At 42.9% G+C, this 21603-nt stretch overlaps 1 protein-coding gene across 2 annotated transcripts; it reads left to right on the top strand.

Annotated features, from left to right (window-relative positions):
• The first annotated feature begins 1432 nt into the window (after window positions 1–1432).
• On the top strand, window positions 1433–15734 carry TRIM6 (tripartite motif containing 6). Of its 2 annotated transcripts, none has more exons than XM_045509872.2 (8): window positions 1433–1569; window positions 7473–7962; window positions 8453–8548; window positions 9323–9553; window positions 11676–11698; window positions 13266–13366; window positions 13655–13681; window positions 13906–15734. In XM_045509872.2, the coding sequence occupies exons 2-8, from the start codon at window positions 7540–7542 to the stop codon at window positions 14466–14468; spliced, it is 1464 nt and encodes a 487-aa protein (XP_045365828.1). In that variant the 5' UTR covers window positions 1433–1569; window positions 7473–7539; the 3' UTR covers window positions 14469–15734. The 2 variants fall into 2 exon arrangements, with proteins under 2 accessions (XP_045365828.1, XP_045365827.1); XM_045509871.2 differs by having other exon boundaries at window positions 1437–2272.
• Window positions 15735–21603: the final 5869 nt, after the last annotated feature.

Genomic DNA, 21603 nt, shown 5'->3' with positions numbered 1-21603 from the left:
CATCAAAAATACAAATGACAAAAAGATTGAATTTCATCACAATTAAAACCTTGTTCTTCAAAGGATGCTGTTTAGAAAATGAAAAGACAACTCGTACAACGGGAGAAGATATTTACAAATAACAGAACTCGTAAAGGACTTATATCTAAAATACATAAAGATCTCTTAATAAGAAAAAGACAAATTAAATTTTAATTACCCAATTAAAAATGGGTAAAAAATTTGAATAGACATTTCTCAAAAACAGATATGCAAATGGATAATAAATTATATGAAAAGATGCTAAAGAGACATGCAAATTAAAATATTGATGAGATACCAATTTACTCTCAATAAGATAACTATAATAGAAAAGATACATAATGACAAGTATTGGTAAAGATGTGGAAAAATTGAACCCTTCTTTATTGCTGGTGGGAATGCAAAATAGTATAATCACTGTGGAAAACAGTCTGGAATATCCCCCCAAAAACTAAATACATAATCCAGTAATTCTATTCTTGGGCAAGAGAAATAAAAAGACCATGTTTCAAACAAAACAAAACAAAACAAAACAAAACAAAACAAAAAAACCAACTTGTACAAGAGAATTCATAGCCGCATTATTCGTAATAGCCAAACAGTAAAAATCCAAATGTCTAAAAACTGATGCGTGGATAAGCAAAATGCCGAAAATCCATACAGTTGAGTATCATTCAGCCATCAAAGGAATAAAATACTCAGGTTACAACATAGATGAAACCTGAAAATATGCTACATCACCCAGCTCTCTCTTCAAATTTTTATCTGGACACCCTCCTCCCTCCACTCACCTTCCAGACCAGGTCAGTTTCCTTGGGACCGGAAGTTCAGCCTTCCTTTTCTTGTCAGAGTTGCTGTGCTATTGACACCCTGAAGCTACAGTTCCTGGGGCTTTATAAGCTTTGTATGTATTCATAAGGCCATAAGAACAAACTTTTGCAGTCTCTCAGTTTACACAGGTTAAAATTACAGGTGTCATTTTGACACCTGTAATATTTAAATTACATTCGTAATTTTAGACTAATAAAGTTTAACGATCTTTTTGCAGAACATGCCATTGTGATGCCAAGCGGTTATCTTTACTCACTCGTATAACTTTAGATACTTTCATTCGGACGTTTTAACTGATAGTTTAACGTGGAGTACAAATGTGTATTCTCAGTATTATTAACACCGACATGAGTTCTGAAAGCTAAAGCGAAGACGATTTACACGCGCCCTCCCTGGCCTTCCCGGGCTCCCCAGGGCCTCAGAACTTGCCGCTCATCAGGTAAGCGGAACAGCTCCCCGGCAGCTGGGTGGGCCCGGCGACCACACCCCTGGAGCGCAGGACGCTGCGCGGCGCGGGACCAACCGGCCCTATCCGCATCCTCTCCTCCCCCCTCGCCCCGCCCCTTCGCCACGAGTCTGTCAGCTCTGCTGGACGCGGCATTAGCTGTAAATCCTCGGCTCTGACCCAGGCCACACATTCCAGGCTGGTGAGCGAATCCATTTTCTGGCCCGCCACCGCTGTCCCCACTAGTACTGAGAGTTTGACCCGCCCTCCAGGTGCGTTGTGGGGTTCGCGGGCGGAGGCAGAGTGAGGGGGACCTCTGCACTTTTGAGTTGACTCCAATTCGGGAAGGGAGCATGAAGGAGGCACCTTTGGAACTGGGTACTTTGTGTAGGTAGTGATGATTAAAGTAGTGGCTAGTGATCATTAAACCCCGATTCTAGGAGGTATAGGATGTAGGAGTGGCAGCCCTGAAAGTTTTGTGAGGGAAGGCCGGCCGACCCTGGGACTGGCGTGGATCCGGAGGTCAGCAGCCCTTCCCCCACCCCAGCCTCTCTGCTCCAGGAAGTGAGCACCGTTTATCCCCTCACCCGTCCCCAGGAGGCCCTGACTCCTCCCAGAGAGTTGGGAGATGAGCCTTCCGCACCCAGCCCGGCATGCGGGGTCTGTGCAAAGGCCAGGCTGGCTGCCCAGAGTCCTGCATTTCCCCGAAGGGAGCCGGGCCGTTCGCGGTTGAGTTGGGATAAAAAAAGACCAAAGGAGTGGGCGCCCTGTGTTCCTCAGAATCTTTTTAAAACTCCTTGGTTTGCCCAGAAGAGCCTTGACCACCTGGAGGCTCGCATCTGGGGCCTCGATGTGCCTGTCACCCGGAGCTGTCTGCCATCTATGACGGGGCGGGCCACTTACTGTCACTCCTGGGAGAAGTGACCAGGCAGTGAAAGAAATGATGTCCCTTCCCTTTTGGAGCTCATAATACAGGTAATTCATCTTTATTTTTCTTTCATCCTCACCTTGAATGAGCTCATCATTTAATCTATCAATTAGTGAAGACAGAAATGCGTGGTTAAGAGCCTGGGTGCTGCGGCGAGAGGGTCTGTATTCAAAATCCGCCTCTGACACTTAGATGCAGGCTGTGTGCCCCCAACCTGTTGCCTGACCTCTTTGAGGTTCAATTTCTTCCATCCATAAAATGGACAGAGTAATACTTACATTCTAGAGTTTGGGTGAGGATTATGTGAGACAGAGGTTTAAAAACAGGAGAGTGCGTGAACAATCGTAAATACTCAAAATATTAAGTTATTATTGACGAACTCAATGCCTTGCTTTAAAAAAATACAAACTAAAATAATTTTTGAAAGAACAGGGAATAAAATATGTAAAAATGCACTAAGATAAAGGAGAATATGACTACTTCCGACATCTAAATAAGTTAAAATACAGCATAGTTTAAAAAATTAGGAATTACATAAAAAATGAGTCTGTCATGTGTGCTCCACAGCATGCTTTAATTTGATTAATTCAGTGTTTCCGATTGATGACCCCTGAGATGATTTTTGGTGTTATATGAATAAACTTCCAAAATGTTTAGTTGCCTATTTGAATTGGATGTAAACTAGAAAAATATACCCACACCTCAAATTCATGATTTGACAGGTTTTTATTGCTTAGACTGAGACAGGGTAAATATTAAAGTTTTTTAAGGTATCACTTTAAAGAAAATATTAAATATGGAATATGGAAAAAATCAGAAATTACAAGTGAGATATCACAAATGCAGAAAAAATAAGTGTATTATCTATCCTATAAAATCCTTAGTTAATGGATTATGTAACACAGAGAGAAGAACCCCTGTGTAGGACCATATTTTAAGAATTCGCAGTTATTAAATCATTGTAAGTTTTGAATGCATGAGGCAGTGATTTTTTGAAGTTTGAAAAAAAAATGAAACTATGCTCCAATTCAAATATTTACTGAGTGCTTCTTGTTTTTAATCAACTCCAGATAATTGGTTAAAGTGGAATAGAACCCTACAAAAGGGTAAAAAATATAATTTCCTCAGCAGAATCCCATCTCATTTATGAATGCAGTTGCTACCTGTTTAGACTTTTACTCTATTTACACCGGAACGCAGAGATGGGGTGCAGTCCTGCCTACCTTATTTCTAACTTTCATTCTGAGCCCCCAGCCTGGACCAGTGTTAGGTATCCACTACCCAGTCACTGACATTTATACTGAAAGCCATTTTAATATTGAAATGTGGGCTTCCATTCTCATAGGTGCTTCAGATCTAAGTATCAGTCCATTCTCTGGCCCTCCCCAGCCACCCTCACCTCTTTCTGTTTTGCGTCCTAAGTTGTATTCACCTGGGAAGAAGGCGCCCTCATTGAAAGCAGTGTTTCTGAAACCTTAATATGCAGATGAATCACCAGAGATCTTATGAAAGTGCAGATACAGATCTGGTCTCCGTGAGGCCCCCACCGCTGCCAGAGCAGCTAGTTAGATGGCCTGAGCTCCTGCTCCCGCTTCGGATTTAGCTGGTCTTGAATTTGGCCTCTTTCATTTGCTAATTTGACCCACAGGGCCCGTCCCCTCAGGCTCTGGGATCTGCACCCTCACAGCCGGACTGTCTGCCCACCCACACTGCTCTTGAGGCGGGGCCCGAGTTGGGTTCTGCTCTCTCAGAGTGGCTCCCCAATCAACTCCTCAATCCACTATTCTCCATGGCTTTTGGCTCACCCCAGTCTGAGGCATCTTTCCTTTCTCATCATGTTCTTTGGCTTCATCTGAAGAAACAACCCGTTAATGGTAGCTGAAAATTTTTCTCAGCTTGCTTTCTCCTGATGGAAAGTAGGCAGCCCAGAGGCCTTTGTACTGTCCACAAAAAATCAATCTAAGCAAAAAATGGAAAATTTTATTTGAGCCAAATTTGAGGATCATAACCCAGGAAAAGCATCTTAGAAAACTCTGAGTTCCACCCATTTGAAATCAAGGCATGGTTATATAAGTTTTTTGATCTAGAAGGCTGTACATCAAATGATGTATTGTTGACAGTTTACATAATCCAGATCTCCCGTGTCCTCTGGGCTGCACACCAGTGGTCAAGGGCTCGCTGGCATGTGGGCAGGGGTTACCCAAACCCTTTCCAGCTGAATTTTAGCTGACATTATGCGCCCCTCCTTCCTTTCCCCAACCTCAACTTTACCCTTTGACAAGAGACATCAACTCCTCTATAATCTTTTCTATTCAAGAATCTTCCTCTGCCTTGGATAGTTCATATAGAGCATTAGATGGAAAAGAAATACAGAAATATAATAGGGCCACATATATAATTTTAAATTTTCTAATGCCCTCCTTAGAAAGTTAGAGGAAACAGGTGAAATTTATTTTAATATATTTAACTCCATGCTTCCAAAATATATTTAGAACATGTAATCAATGCAAAAAATCTGTTAATGAAATATTTTAGATTATTTTTGCTTACCAAACCTTTGAAATCCGATGTGTATTTCATATTTAAAACATCTCCTTTCTGGAGAGGGTATAGCTCGGCAGTAGAGTGCCTGCTTAGCATGCATGAGGTCCTGGGTTCAATCCCCAGTACCTCCATTAATAAATTCATAAACCTAATTACCTCCTCCTAAAAATTAAAAAAAAAATTAAAACATCTCCTTTCTGACTAGCCACATTTCAAGTGCTCAAATGGTGTGGCTACCATATATTGACAACACAGTTCTAATTTGTATTGAGAAGATCAGAAAGTCAAGCCTTCAATTTTTCTCACTGCATGTCTTCTGTTTTCGTTAGCTCTAATGAATTATAATTCACATCTAATAAGTTAGCAATTTTGAGCATACAGTTCCGTGAGTTTTGACATGTATATTGTTGTGTAACCACCGGCACAGTCATGATATATAAAGGACATTTCCATCACTCTCCCCAATTTTTTTTTTGCAATTCATCCCTTTCTCACAGCTCTGGGCCCTGGCATCCACTAATCTGATTTCAGATAGTAGAGTTCTGTCTTTTCTAGGATTTCATATAAGTGGAATCATACAATAACTTATTCTTGCTGTCTAGGTTCTTTCACTTCATATAAGGCTTTTGAGATTTCTGTTGTATTTATCAGTATTTCCATTTTATTGTTTGGTGATATGCCATTATTTGCATATACCACAGTTTGTTTATTTACCAGTTAATGGTTTTATGAATTATTTCCAGTTTTTAGCTACTTCATTGCATTTATGAAGCAGAAACTCTCCCCCAAGAGAGTCATGTATATCAAGTACACATTTACCCGAAATAAATGTGTGATGTGTGTGTTGGGGGAGATGGAATGGACCTTCAGTTAAAATAGTAAATGTTGTATCACCAAAAATTTTTTATTAAGATGTTATTTTTTTTAGAACAGTTTTAAGTTCCCGGCAAAACTGAGGGGAAGGTGCAGAGATTTTTATGTATACCCTCTGCCCTCACACATGCGTAGATTCTCAGTTATCACCAACTGCCACCACAGTGGTACATTTGTTACAGTTGATGTACCTACATTGGCACACCGTAATCACCCAAAGTCCATAGTTTACTTTATGGCTCAGTCTTGGTGTTGTACCTTCTATGGATTTGGACAAGTACATGAAGACATACATCACTGCATGATTCCAACTACATGATATTCCAGAAAAGGCAAAACTATAGAGACAATAAAATTATCAGTGGTTACCAGGGGTTGGGGTGTGAGTATGAATAGGTAGAGCACAGAGGACTTCTAGGGCAGAGTAACCTTTTTGGAACATCTAGTGTTTGGGACTTTCTGCAACTTAATGGTTAGTTTCTGCAAAGCAAATCATACTTCCTCGGTTTAACCGCATCCCTTCCCTACTGCTGCCGAGCTAACAGACCTTGTGTTCTTAAATTACATCCACGCTGATGGTGTTGTACATCAGTGCACATCTGCCTTTGCTGGGGGACCAGACAGAAAGAATTACAGTGTCACACCTGCCCTCAGCCACCCTGTACAGGTGCATCCTGTCCCTGAGGGTCACAGCCGGGGTCAGGGATAAGTCAGTGCTTCTGTCGACTGGCTGGCTCGTCTTTGGTGGTCCAGACTAGACTTCATCTGGGCAAGCAGAGCAAATGGCTTCCAATGAGAGTGATTCAATGCTAGAATAGTAAAAATAATTAAGTAGGTAAGTAATTTAGAATGTCTTTTAAAAGTTACGTGATTTAAGACAACAGCAATATGATTTAATGACTGAAAACTTTCAAGAATGAGAACAAAGATGTTTTTCCAGGAAGACATCTATTTTGATTCAGCACAGACAAAAAAGTTAAAAGTCAGGGTAAGTTCCAGCATCCTTAGTTGTCTTGTTACAGAAGCTACTAGCTTTCATAACTGACCCTTGCACCCAGTGCACAGAAACTGCTGGGTCAGGTCCAGCGTTCTAACGTGGACCTTAAATGCCGTCCTATTAAATCTTGTTATGAACTGAGATAGTGGATTTTTCTCCTGGGTCTAAAAAAGGTAAGAAGATAGGAAAGGGTGCGAGAAAGTGATGTGTTCATTCCTACAACAAGACTTATGTAGCACTGTCCTCCTGCCAGACATTGTTCTATTCCTATTCCCAGTAAAAATGTTGAAGAGGCTCTTTTCCTCCTGGTAAGAGGGCAGAGCACTGAAGGATGGAAGAGCAGTGACAGTAGAAGTGTAGTGACAACTTGTTTTTATTGAGACTCTTCTACACATTGGCTCCGGTGACTTATCATAGCGAGGGAGGAACTGATTTCAGCGGTACACAGATTAAACCACATCTCTCGGCCTGCTGGTCCCCTCCTTCCTAGAGCTCTCCCTCAGTCATCCCGAGGCTCCTTCTCCAGCCCGCCCCTGCCTCACTCCTGGCAGCACAGCCCCAGGACAGGGGCTGCTTCCCTTTCCCTGCAGCATGAAGTTGAACAAGAGGGCACTGACTGCAGTAACACAGACCTGGTCCGAGTCCTGAATTTATCTGTCTCATTCTGGAGCACTGAGTATTTCCTCATGACACCTCCTGGGAGCAGGGGCAAAGAACATTTTGAAGTTAGAAGGTGAAGCCCTTGTTACCCCAGGTGTCTGACCTCTATCCAGAACAGTCAGCTTCCCTCCTTTCTTACCCTGAGCACTTTTTTTGTTTGCCTGTCTGCCCAGGATCCTATACCCAAGAAGCACCTTGGAAGTCAGGGCTGGGCAGGCAGGAGCCAGGAGAGTGGCTACAATGACTTCAGGAATCCTGGTGGACATCCAAGATGAAGTGACCTGCCCAATCTGCCTGGAGCTCCTGACAGAACCCCTGAGCATAGACTGTGGCCACAGCTTCTGCCAAGACTGCATCACAGGGAGTAGCCAGGAGCTGGGCTTCTGCCAAGAAGAGGAGAGCAGCTGTCCCGTGTGCCAGACCAGCTACTGGCCTGGGAACCTGCGGCCCAATCGGCACCTGGCCAACATAGCGGAGAGGCTCAGAGAGGTGGTGCTGGGCTCGGGGAAGCAACTGCAGGTGACTGTATGTGTACACCATGGAGAGAAACTCCAGCTCTTCTGTAAGGAGGATGGGAAGCTCATTTGCTGGCTTTGCGAGCGGTCCCAGGAGCACTGTGGTCACCACACATTCCTCGTGGAGGAGGTTGCCCAGGAGTACCAGGTGCGAGCCCAGATGGAGGGAAGACAGGCAGGAACAGAATCCTTGTAGATCTGAACCTTTTTTTATGCTCTAATCTAACTTCTTTGTAGTTCTCTCATTTACCTAGAGGCTGAACCTAGAAAAAGAACTCCTTCCCTCCCCTTGCCAAGAGTAGAGACTTTTTCTCGCTGCTCCAGGTCAGCTCTGCATGAGTAGAGGATGCTGCTGGTGGCCAGGCGGGGGCTGGGCAGGTAGAATGCAGGGTGTATGTTGGCAGAGAGAGTAAATGACTTAAAGGGCTTCTTGGTCAAGTTCTTTTCCCCGGAGAAAAGAGAATCAGCCTATCCCACTGGCTTCCATCCCCTGTTTATAAAAGATGCTTTGGTCTTCTCAGTTTTTCACCCCAGGACAGACTTCTGAGGTCAGCGTAATCTCTCCCCCATTCATGCTGTGTCTAGGTACTGAGACAGTTCGACGCTTGACTCTGCTTGACTTGAGGTCTTTCTTCCAGGAGAAGTTCCAGGCGTCTCTGAAGAAGCTGAGGCAAGAGCAGCAGGAAGCTGAGAAATTAACAGCTGTTATCAGAGAGAAGAGGGCATCCTGGAAGGTAAGAGTGATCCCTCTGAAGGTGCCCTGGAGGGGAACCAGGGCATGTCTGTTCCCAGATCTGGCGAGAAGTGCTTCCTTGGCCTAGTCCTTCACAACAACCCTTCCAAACAAAAGTGTTGCTCTTGGTGCAGAACCAGGGGGAGGGAAGGGAGGGTGAGAAAATGAACATATCAAAGAGAATCTAGGATTTTGAAGACAATCACATAGGAGAGGAACCATGGCCCTTGGCAGCCCCTAATTCCTGATTCTGGACCTTGTACAGTTTTTTGGGGGGAAGGGTGTGGGAGTGGGTAGGCAATTAGGTTTTTATTTATTTGTTTGTTTGTTTGTTTATTTATTTTAACAGAGGTACTGGGGGTTGAACCTAGGACCTTGTGCATGCTAAGCACGTGCTCTGTCACTGAGCTGTACCCTCCCGCCTCCCCTGTTCTACAGTTTTGAGCTCTGAAACTTGGAAAGATAGCTCAGGCACAAGCCAATCATTCCTACCCTAATATTCAAAATTGGAAAGGGAGGCTGATGCCATGTCCTTAGATATCCCCTCTCCCCGAGGAATCAGTCTCTCTGGGAAGCCTAGGTAAGGCAGCCTGGGGCCAGTGGTCTGAGAAGAGGCAAAGGGAGAAAGGAAGGAAAGGACAGATTCTGTTGGACTAAGTCCCGCATTACTCCCCGTCCCCCCGTGAGACCTGGCCAGGACAGCAGTGCCAAGCCTGCCTCCCCCACCCCTTAAACAGGAGACCCTCAGGCCTCTTTTTCTTCTATGTTCCTGAAGAATCAGCTGGACCCTGAGAGACGCAGGATCCAGAAGCAGTTTGAGCAGTTGAGAAGTGTCCTGGACAGAGAAGAGCAGCGGCAACTGAAGAAGCTGGAGGAGGAAAAGAAGAAGGGTCTGAGCATCATAGCAAAAGCTGAGGCTGAGCTGGTCCAGCAGAGCCAGTCCCTGAGAGAGCTCATCTCAGACCTGGAGCGCCGGTGTCAGGGGTCAACAACGGAGCTGTTGCAGGTAAGCGTCACGAAGGAGCCTGTAGTCTGTGAGTCAAGGCAAAGAGAGGCTGACTCCTTCCCTTCTGACGTGGAACTGAGGTCCTGATGGAGGGAAGAAAAAAATATTCCTTTGACCCTGTAGTGCCTCTTCCCTATTAAACAGTGGAGAGTTGGTGGAGAAAGCATAGGATAACTAAAGGTACAGATGCTAAGGGAATGTCTCACTTCATCTCTTGTGTGTGAAGGACAGTGCAAAAGTTCATTTGAGACTGCGGAGAAGAGCTGTTATATCGAGTGATGTTTTATAGCAACATTTCTCAATCTCAGCACTGTTGACATTTTGGGCTGGAAAATTCTTTGCTGTGAGGGGCTGTCCTGTGCATCGTAAGATGTTTAGCAGCATCCCTGGCCTCTACCCCTTGGATGCCAGTAGCATCCCACCAGCTGTGACAACCAAAAAGCCTTCCAGACATTGCCAAGTGTCCTGGGGAGAACATCCCCCCCCCCCAGCCCTTGTTGAGAATCACTAGCCGTTAGGCACCTGTTGTCTTGATGCCGGGCTGGGATTTGTCATGCTGGGTTTTTTCACCCAGCTTAGTCACAGGCAGATGCGTACTAAACTCACTCCCGGTTTCACATCTTCATTTTATTCTTCTTTTCTTCTTCATCTTTGATGTTGGCTTTCCGTCATGCTTGCTCCTTCCAGTACTCGTTCTAGCCCCTTCACAGATTCCTCAAGCTGGAAAAATGGCTTTATAAGTGCAAATGGATCATCCATTCATACAATAGCAAGTTCAGGCACCTGTCGCCTCTTACACCCACTAATAAGGCTGCCTGGTGGTCATGTGAGCTTGAGTGTTACCTCGCAGTCAGTTTTCTAGACTTGCTCATTCCAGACACATTCCTCCTTCTCTTTTCCACCTCTGTTGGACAGTTATTGCCCATTAAGATTTGACAGCTGAATGCAAGCCTGCAGCTTTCGAGTTTCAAAATGTAAACCCTAAGAATAAAGCCAAGAGGAATAGGCACGAAACAGTATCCTGATTTGATCATTTGAGTTCCTTATTACAGCCATGCCTTAAGAGGATGTAATGCTGGGTATCTGGTGTAAGTTGACATATCTACCACCTCTACCGCTTTGCATGTTCAAGCCGGTTAGAGTTGTGGTTTTTTTCAAATGCAACCAAAAATAACCCCGATACCATGAAATGGTTGTTCCTATGTTATATAGATCAAACCATTGGCCTTTTCTTCTGATGCACTGAGGTGTATAGAGCAGAAGTTAGGAAGACTAATTAGGAGGCCATGAGACAGCTCCACTCAAATGAGGCCAGCAGTGGCAGTGACGATGGGAAAGCGGAGGTGGCTGCAAGGATTCAGGGGTGTGAAAGAGGTTGACGTGGTCTAGGATGGGACCTCAGGATGAATATAAAGTAGTTTTTAGGACAGTACTTTGTTTACATCTGGTCACTGGACGCTGGTATCAAGGAAGATGGAAGATAACAGAGAAGACCTCGTGGTTGCAGGAAATGTAAGTTTTATTTTACACATCTTGAGGTCGTGGTGCCCGTGGCTCATTTGCTGGGGTGTATAAAAGAGATGCAAGCAGAAGCACAGATTTGGGAACCATCAACACATGTGTGTTGAGATCAAGAAAAATATGTGAAATCAGCAAAGCTAGCACAGAGGATTAGGGGAGGTGAGGTTTTAGAAAACCATGTTTAAGGCCCCTGTATCCTTAGCAACCAGAATGTAAGCATCTTGAGGACAGAAATTAGGACTTACTCACATGAGAGCCTCTAGGGCCAGACATAGTGCCTGGCAAATAACAGATGATGTACACTTGTAACATTACACACACACATACACACATGCGCGCGTGCACATACACACACTGGTGTAAAATTAAAGGCACTAATGAATGAACTGAATCATTTCCTAACATCCCTACATGGAGTCTCAGGGACAGTCTGCTCTGAGTTCTTAGCTCTACTCTGTGGCCTCCATTACTGGGGCCTAAGTCTCCCCATCATACCAGGGGGTGGTGGGGTGGGGACAGGACAAGGGACGTGCATGAGTGAGGCTGTATTAGAGGACGAGGCCTATTACTCCTTGACTTAACCTGTCTCTTTCTTCCCTAGGATGTGAGTGATGTCACCAAAAGGTATGTGTAGGAGAACATGAGTGGGAAAGGACAAAATATAGTCACAAGGCAGGGAAGATTTTAGGAGTACAGTGCCTTGAGTTGCTTATCATGAGAACTTTGGGGGTCCCAAACGTAAAAGGAATGGCTTGGTTTCAAGGGTAGGAGAATTTGGGTAGTGAGAGGTCACAAACTGGGGACAGTAGTGCCCTTAAGAATCAAGGGTGGCACCTCATGGTGGAACTCCTTTTCCACAAACCTGTGAACCTGCTTCCAGCCCTGATACTAGTAGTTCATAGCTACCTCAGAATTCACAGGGATTTTCTTTGCCCACATATTTTATCAGAGGGAAATTTCCCATCTGCAGTGTTTCCCGAGGCTCAGGAATCAGCTCTTGGGACACCTGCTTAAGTCTCCCTTCCTCCCTTGGCTTTGAAGCAGTCCACGCCTTGCTACCTAGTCTTCCTCAGACTTCTATTTTTCTCAATTCCAGTAACAACATAGACCTGAGATCTTGAAAAGAATGGCTTTGGCCTTGGAACAAAAACACGTTCTCTATCACATGCTCTAGAATTTCATTCAATCAAGGTGACATCTAAAGTTGCCCACATACCTGGTTCCCATAAGGTCCTCACAAACACGTGACCTTAGAGCCTGTGGTCCCTTTTGAAGTCTTCACTCTCAGTGTGGAGGTGAGGACATCTCCTTTCTTCACTGTCCCGGAGACAGTGAGTCCTAAGAGGCTGTTCTGGGGGTCTTTCTCCCTAGGCCTCTGTGAGACCTTAAGACCTAAACCGGAGACCCTTCAGAAGGGAACCCTTCACCTGGTACTCTCCAAACCCCAGCAACAGGTCCTGATGTTCTGCCTGTCAACACAGGTACCTGTAGACCCTCTAAGAGGGCACTGACATTTTAAGTATTTTGTATCTTTTCGGGGTTAGCAAAGGATTTCCCAGCCATTATTTTATGTAATATTATACAGTCTCTGGGATGGAGAGAAAGAAGGGAAAATTACCATATTTTTACAAAACAACAACAAACCAAACAAAGAAACAAAAATGAGCCTTTGAGGGATAAATCTGATCAGCTTTTTTTTTAAATTGACGTGTAGTTGATTTGCAATAGTGTGTTAGCTTCAGGTGTACCACATAGTGATTCAATATTTTTATAGATAATACTGCATTTGCAGTTATTATAAAATATTGGCTATATTATTCCCTGCGCTGTACCAGAGACACGTGCACCCCAGTGTTCATCACAGCACTATTTACAATAGCCAAGATGTGGAAGCAGCCCAAGTGTCTATCAACAGGTGACTAGATAAAGAAGATGTGATATGTGTGTACGATTGATTATTACTCAGCCATTAAAAAGAATGAAAATCTTATCAATGTTTACACAGAAGATGAGAAGCTAGTTTTTAGTCCAGGTCTTCTGGCTCTGGTGCCAGGGCTTTTGCAGAATGATGCTAAGTTTCTTCAGGAAAGAATGTTGAAGTTCACCAGTGGGCCTGGGAGAGGAGGGAGACAGTTGTTAGAGGAACCCAAGGTCAGCAGTGTTGGAGATTCATATTGTCTGTTCTCTCCAGGAGTGAGTTCTGGACTCTGAAGAAGCCAGAAGCTCTCCCTACCAAGCTGAAGAGTGTGTTTCGAGCCCCAGATCTGAAAAAGATGCTGCGAGTGTTTAGAGGTGAGGACATACAGGAAACAGTTTGGATGGGGGATTATTATACTATTAAGAAATAAAAAGAACAAAGGGTATGGGTGAGATTTGGGAAGAGTGGCAAAGAGAGAGAGATGGAGATGGAGGGACATAATAATGTGCAGAAGAAGATGCAGTTCAGACTTAAGGGGGAATGAAATGGCCAGCTCACATCCTCACAGAATTCCCTGCTGCACCCCTCAAGCAGGTAAGGGGAGAGAGAGCGGACCTGAGATGGCTGGTTCTATGTAAGTGATTGACTCTTTGTCATTACAGAGCTGACAGATGTCCAAAGCTACTGGGGTAAGTAGCAGTCGTGACCTCTTTGAGCTGATGTGTTCTTATTCTCCCCAAACAAAGCCCCACACACGCTCAGGTGTGAGGTGTTGCTAGCTGCCTGCCCCTCCCCCAGGCCCACCACCGCACAGCACCTATTCCTCCCACCCACATCCTGTGTATCCTCTCCTCAGAGTCGTAAGACCCACATACCCATGCTCACCTGCTGATGTTGTGCCTTTTGCTCACAGTGGACGTGACTCTGAATCCACACACGGCTAACTTAAATCTCGTCCTGTCCAAGAACCGGAGGCAGGTGAGATTTGTGGGTGCTCAGGTGTCTGGGTCTCACCTGGAAGAGCATTATGGCTGTGGTGTCCTGGGTTCTCAGCACTTCTCCTCAGGGAAGCATTACTGGGAGGTCGATGTGACCAAGAAGACTGACTGGATCCTGGGTGTGTGCAGTGATTCTGCAGGACCCGCGTTTTCTTTCAGCCAGTTTGCCCACAGTCGGAATGTGTACTCCCGATATCAACCTCAGAGTGGATACTGGGTGATCGGGTTACATCATAAACACGAATACCGAGCCTACGAGGACTCGTCCACTTCCCTGCTCCTCTCCATGACAGTGCGTCCCCGCCGTGTTGGGGTCTTCTTAGACTATGAGGCTGGCACGGTCTCCTTTTATAACGTCACCAACCATGGCTTCCCCATCTACACCTTCTCTAAATATTACTTTCCTACCACACTTTGTGCGTATTTTAATCCCTGCAACTGTGTAGTCCCGATGACCCTGCGTCGCCCAAGTCCTTGAACTTTCTGCTGTTTGTACCCGCATCCGAGCAGTAGCCTGTACTCTGGGGCTCACCTGCATTTGTCTTTCCTTTTTTACTTTCCATTTTCTTGGGTTATCACTCCTTTCCCTTTGAACATTTACTCAATGCTAGAGTTGAGTAACCCAACAGTGATAGTGAACATCCTTGACTGATTAATTACAGATCTTGAGATGGGTGAGGGGACGCTTTCAACAGTTTACCATTAAGCATGGTGTTTGATGGAGATTTTTCTTTGCTGAGGCATGGAATCAAATTTAGGAAGTTCTCTCCTATTAATTTGATGTCAGTTTTTGTACTGAATGGGAAATTGAAGTTCAATGGATGTTGTCTCTAATTATTGAGATAATCAGGTGTCATCTTTATTCTGTTATTGGAGTACATTGATTTGTTTCAGTTTCTAAATCCAATACAGATTTCTGAAATAAACCACTACTGTTCATGTGCAATACTGGATTCGTTTGTGCTAATACATTGTTTGGGTTTTGTTTTCATCTCTATTTATAAAAGAAACTGACCTGTAATTTTACACTCTTGTAACATCGTTGTCAGGTTTTATAAAATGCAATACATGAGCAAAAAAATTGCTGTATTTTTGTACAAGTATATAGAGAATTGAGTGCTATAAACCATTATAGTGTTAATTTTCATAGCTTTAAATTCGAATTAGTGAGATTCTAACTTCCCTTTTCTAACTACAATCTTCATGGATCTTAAAAACCTAAGGTAGTAAGTGAAAAAAAATAATGTTTTTTTAATCTTCCAAATACCTTGAAGTGAAAACAGAAAAGAGGAAAATGATCAATTCGATACAGATTTTTTTCTCCCAGAATGGGAGGAAAATGTAAAGAGAAGATGGTTAATATAAAGCACTTTTAGGAAAAGAATGATTTGTTTTAACTTCTTGTACCTCCTTTTCTTCGTACTCAAACATGAACAGCTCGTTAATGAGCTGCTTTGACTTTGGTAGAGAGGTGCTACATGCTTTTTGAGCCAACTATAAAAGAAATGAGGTGGATGTGAGGGTGGAAATGAAAGTCAAGGAGTTGACTAGAGCTGGCTGTCCATCATGGTAGCCAGGAGCCGTCAGTGGCTGTTGAGCACCTCAGACGTGCCCAGTCAGAATTGGGATGCACTGTACGTATAAAATGCACATTGGATTTTGAAAACTTAGTTCAAAAAATAAAGTATAATACCTTGATAGTAACTTTTATATTGTTGATTGCAGTGATAATACCTTGGATATATTGGATGAAATAAAATATATATTAACTTTACCTGCTTCATTTGATTTTTTGGATGTAGAGACTAGAAAATTTTTAATTACATATGTGACTGACATTGCATTTCTATCACATACTTCTTCCTGTAATGCAATTTTATCCCCAGGGGCCCTAGTGGAAGGCAGATATGTTTATTTCTAGAGGGACTCCCTGCCCCTCAGAGGCATATCTGTAGCAGAAGATAATGGCAGGGAGAATTGGATCTCAACATATCTAGAAATTCACAATTTGGAAGATCACAGGAAGAGTTCATGGCCAGAGCGTATGACTGCCTAGTCTGGTCCCTATCTTCAGCCCTTAATCTGTTGGACACTTGGCATTCCTTCATGGTTTGAGTTCATCCACTGGGCTCGGCGCTGGTGTCTGATGAGATAAAGGTTACAGCCAAAGCCCAGGACTGGTTTGGTCTAGGGTAGGGTTTTGTTTGGGAGACAGAGGCCAAATGCACACTCCTCACCCTAATTTGCACTTCAATTGGAAGAAGTATGAAAGGAGAGAAAACAGGCAACCCAGTGTTCATGGAGCTGGTGGAAGCTGGGGGATCAGAGGCAAAAGGAGTTGGCCTAGCTGTCCGCTACCTGCGGAGGTATCCAGTGGATGACCTTAGATAATATGGAAAGACAAAGTACTTGCTAGAACCGAGTAGGTGAGATTTGGGGAAGTTTGCTCAATCCGAGATTTGGGGAGAATTAAATTCCTTGGAATGAGTTTGCAGCCCTGACTTCCTCCTAGGCCGTTGGGGGATTTGGGCAGAGGCCTGCTGGCTTTGATGGTTTTGCAGTAGATTGAACTGCTATGAAAAAAGTATATTCAGAAGTATATAGTGAATCAGATACTAAAGACATTCATTTCTTTTTCATGTAAAAATCTGCTATGAGTGCAACTAGCAGGTGAGTGGCACTGTTCCCTGTGGGATTCAGAGTCCAGTATCTTTTATTTTTCAATCTGTGACTCCTCCATTCCCTAGGACAGTATGTTCTCAGCATTCAGCCAGCAGAAGGATAAAGAAAACAGAAGGCAATTTGCTTCCTAAATCTTTAGTTAATATATGGGATTCATAATTTCTGCTCATTTTCTGTTGCTGAGAATAACCAAGGGGCCTCATCTATCTGCAAGGAAGATTGTAGAAATGTCTAGCCATACCCAATTATGTACAATCAAATTTCAAAGGAAACACAGATTTTGGTGGAGACCTAGTGGTCTATTACACGGATCCCAGGAGTGCCTGGAACTTTAAGGAACTCCTTTTCCCCATCACAGAAAACCCAGAGTCTCTGCTTTAGTTTCTGGGGCTGTGGTTATTCTGTCCTGTGGCCTAAGGCTCAAAAAGAAAAGAGAAGAGTAATGCTGTCACCAGAGCTCTAGGCAAATGGTGTAATTGTCCTGACACCTCCCAAGTCTGCTCGCTAGGGCCGGCATTTACACTTGATTCTAATTTAAAGGGAATCTGGGGGGTAGGGGGGAAGGAGCTTCTAAAGTATCTTCATTGTGGTATACTGACATACAGTAAATTGCATATATTTAAAGTATACAGTTTGATGAATTTTGACTTGTGAAACCATCATCATCATCAGAAAAAGATATCCACCCCCCTCAAAAGTTTCCCCTGCTCCTTTGTAATACCTCCTTTCTGTTCCCTCCCCCTAACCCCATCTTCTAGCAAACCCTGTTCTGTGTTTTGTCACTATAGTTTGCATTTTATAGAGTTTTATATAAATGGAATCATACAGGATTACTGCCTGGTTTCTTTCATTCACCAGGTTTTTGCATATATCAAGAATCTATTCCTTTTTAATTGCCAAATAGTATTCCATCGTGTGGATATACAATAATTTCATTCACCTGTTGATGGAAATTTGGGTTGCTTCTAGTTTGGGGCCATTACAAATATGGCTGTTATAAACATTTATTGTAGAAGTCTTCCAATGAGCATATGCTTTCATTTCTTGGATAAACACCTAGTAGTAGTGGAATAGGTTATATGGGAGGTACTATAAAGGTAATTTTTTTTTGAAAACAATTTTCGAAAGTGATTATACCATTTTACATCTGCCCTATTGGTGCAGAAGTTGCTCTACATCCTTGCCATAATTTGGTTTGATCGGTCTTTAATTTTATTTAAACTCTTTTTTTTCTTGTGATTTTGGCTGTTTGCACTTTTTTTAAGTTTTTAAACTTTTATTATTTTAATTTTAAATGTTCTAATAGATGTGTAGTGGGATATCTCATTGTGGCTTTAATTTGAATTTCTCTAAAGCCTAGGGATGTTGAGCTTGCTTGCTTGCTTGCTTGCTTGCTTTGTCATCTGCATAGCTTCTTTGGTGAAACGTCTTTTCAAGTCTTTTGCTAATTTTTTTAAAAAATTGGATTGCTTATTTTCTTGTTACTGAGTTTGAAGAACTTTTTATACATTCTTGATATAAGCCCCTCATTCTGTATCTGCCTTGCATATATCTTCTCCCAGTATGTGCCTTGCCTATTCATTCTCTTAATAGTCTTTCAGAGAACAGACGTTCTTAATTTTGATAATGTCTAACTTAGCAAATTTTTCTTTTATGGGTCATGCTTTTGATGTTTTATCTAAGAACTTTTTCCTAACAAAAGGTCACGAAGAATTTTTCCTTAGTTTTCTTCTAGATATTTTATATAATTTGGATTTTATACTAAGTCTATGAACCACTTTGCGATTTTGTTTTTTAAGTAGTGCAAAGTAGGAGATCAAAATCCATCTCTTTGTATTTGGATCCAGTTTTTCCAGCACTATTTTTTTTGGAGGGGGGGATAATAGGTTTATTTATTTACTATTATTTTTTATTTAACAGACGTACTGGGGATCGAACCCATGACCTCATGCATGGTAGGCATGTGCTCTACCACTGTGCTATACCCTCCCCCCCATTCCAGCACTATTTGTTGAAAAGATTCTCCTTTCCCACTGAATTGGCTTTACACCTTCATCATGTCTCAGTTGATCATATATATGTGAATCTATTTCGGGACTCTGTTCTTTTCCATTCATCTACTTGTCTATCTTTGCATCAATATTGTATATATTGATTACTGTGGCTTCATAATAAGTCTTGAAATAAGCTAGTATAAGTTTTCTAACTTTTGGTTCATTTTCAAATTTGCTTTGTCTGTTCTGTCTTTTGTATTCCTATGTGGTGTTGTGCCTTGGTTGACCTCTTTGTGATCTCCCTCCTCATGGCCTTTTATTCATTCATCTATCCTAAATTTTCTGAATGGATCCTGGCATCCAAGAAGACAAAATGGAAGTTACAAGGTGCAATACCCTGAATTTCACACAACACTTCAAACCTATTCTGTTGGTCAAAGCAAGACAAAAGTCCACCTCATATTCAGGGTGCTGGAAAACAGACTACACCTCATGTATGGGGGATGCCATGTCTGTACAGCAGACGGAAGAATGATTGGCAGCCACTTTTGCAGGTACTCAGCCACATGTGATACACAATCAGATTGACAAAGTTCAAAAGCTTGACAACATACTCTGCTGGCAAAATTATGAGAAAAAAGGCACTCATATTTTGCTAGTAGCAATCAAAAATGGTGCAATCACTGTGGAGGGAATCTTCAATATCCAATAAAACTATAAATGCATGTACTCTTTGACCAAGGTAATTGCACTTCTAGTAACTAACCATGAGACTTATTAGCAGAACTATCCAACTGAAGGAGAGAGAGAGAGAGGGAAAAAATGACAGAGAGAGAGAGATTCTTGATACTGATGAAACCACATCAAAAGATCTAACATATGTGTGGTTGGGGACATAAAATGAAATGAGAGAGAGAATGAGACAGAAAAAAACTTTTGACAATAATAACTACTGAAATTTTGCAAATTAGGCACAAATCATAAATTTAGAGATTCAAAAAGCTCAGTGAACCTGAAAGGATAAAAACAAAAAAAGTATGCCGGGGTACATCATACTCATACTGAAAATTAAGATAGATTGAAAAATCTTAAATACAGCCAAAGGTGGCAGGGGAATGAAATACAAATGTCCAAGGTAATCAAGACGCACACCTCTTCTACGAATTATTCTGCAGGTACATGTAAATTCCCTTGGTTAACAGGTAAGTATTATTACCTGTGAAATGTGAAACTTACAAAAACCCAGGGGATGAATGTAACTTCCGTGCATTTTTTTTCAAGAGGAGCCAAACTTTACAAATCATTGCACATGTTTATTATAAGTCTTCACATTCCTGGTGAAAACATGGTTCACGTTCATTAAAATAGGCCTGTAGCAAGGCTAGATGAGGTGGAAAAGGCTTTTATATCAGCAGGTTGAGAGAAACCAGGAAGAGGAGGATCAGAAGGAAGAGTGGGAGGTGGGCAGTGGCTTTAGAGAGTCAGATCCCTTGGGAAGAGGATGAGGCTGCTAGAGACCGTTCTGTCCCTGGAGTCCTGACATAAGTGCTTCCCACAAGGGTTCCATAAAGGAGGATAAACAGCCCTACTCCTGACCCCTCACAAGCTGACCTTTATGACAGACCTCCTGCCTGTCTGCCCCTGTAGTCTCAGCCTAAGGCTGGTGAGTGAATCAGACATTTGTGCGTGGGGGTGGTTCCAGAATCAAGGTAAAGACAAGGGCAGGTGTTATGTCTCAGACAGGCCAGAGGTGACAGGACTCTTGAAGACTCTTGATATATGTGGGCAAAGAATGGGAAAGACCAGAGGCACAAATCTGATTGGTCATAGCAGCTGTGGAGGGTGAGGTCTGGGAAGGGCGGTTGAGAGCACATGGGCTAGATGGAGGTTACTGAAGGGGTAAATAATGTAATAAACCCAATAAATGGCTGGTGCCCTAATAATTAGAGGAGAGATGAGAAAACAGAAAACATATTTACTTAGACTACAGACTCCTGTTGGCAAAGCATGAAAGGAGCCCTGAGAATGACAAGGGACTACTATCACCTGCCCTGAGCCAGGCATTGGAGGGGGCTTTGGGAGACAACCAGGGATCTTGGCTAATATAACAGGAGCCCGTTTTCCTCCCAGGAAGAAAGATCAGGGGTACCAAGAGGGGGACTTGGAGTAGAAGAAATAACGTTAATAAGTATAAGATATATCTTAGCCACTGAGCTAGATATTTTAAGATACCCCTTCCTTTAATATCCTCAGAAAGCCCTTGAAGTAGGCATGTTATTTGGCCCCATTTTTTTATTGGACACGGCTGTCTTCTCAGAAGGTGTCCTCTGGGCTCATTACATCTGCAACATTTTACTAGCTCTGTCTGCTTACATATCCACCATTCTCTCAAACCATGAACTTAGTAAGGACCCAGTTGCACAGCACAATGCCTGAAAAACAGTCACTGCTCAAAATGTGCTTGTTGAATGAATAAGCTAATGAATGAAGAAAAGTGTACATTAGAAAGTAATTGGCAAAATTACGTGTTAATTTCTATCAGCTGAAGAATCTTCCAAATATCAAGGACTGCAACCCTGTGCCCGTCAGCAATAATGTCTTCCTTTTTCCAGTTTCAGTTCTTTCTAAGCTTAGCTCCCCAAGGTGTGAGCATGAAGGATGCCTCTTCTCAGCCACACAAGCCCTGCCTGTTACTTCTCAAAGTTCTCACAATCCCCTTCACAAGGGAACAAACTGGATGTGGTGAAGTCAGATGGTTCCAAACTCATTTTTATCAATTGTTTGTTGGGAAATTTGGCAAGGGATTCATATTCTCTGAGTTTCATTTTCCTTAGGTGTGAAATAGACATAACATCCACCTCGTCAAGTAGATAATCTACTCCCTAAATGGACAGTATATAACTTGCTGCACGCAATATGCATGCTACAGTCCCTGGC

Source organism: Camelus bactrianus, chromosome 10, assembly GCF_048773025.1.
Source record: "Camelus bactrianus isolate YW-2024 breed Bactrian camel chromosome 10, ASM4877302v1, whole genome shotgun sequence".
Classification (NCBI taxonomy): domain Eukaryota; kingdom Metazoa; phylum Chordata; class Mammalia; order Artiodactyla; family Camelidae; genus Camelus; species Camelus bactrianus.
This window is presented reverse-complemented; position numbering and strand designations above follow the sequence as displayed.

Bases quoted from the DNA above. Each gene is read 5' to 3' on its own strand.
- TRIM6 (XM_045509872.2), top strand. From the start codon at position 7,540: ATGACTTCAGGAATCCTGGTGGACATCCAAGATGAAGTGACCTGCCCA. The intron at 9,554-11,675 runs GTAAGCGTCACG...TTTCTTCCCTAG, and splicing joins CAACAACGGAGCTGTTGCAG to GATGTGAGTGATGTCACCAA. The intron at 13,682-13,905 runs GTAAGTAGCAGT...TTTTGCTCACAG, and splicing joins AGATGTCCAAAGCTACTGGG to TGGACGTGACTCTGAATCCA.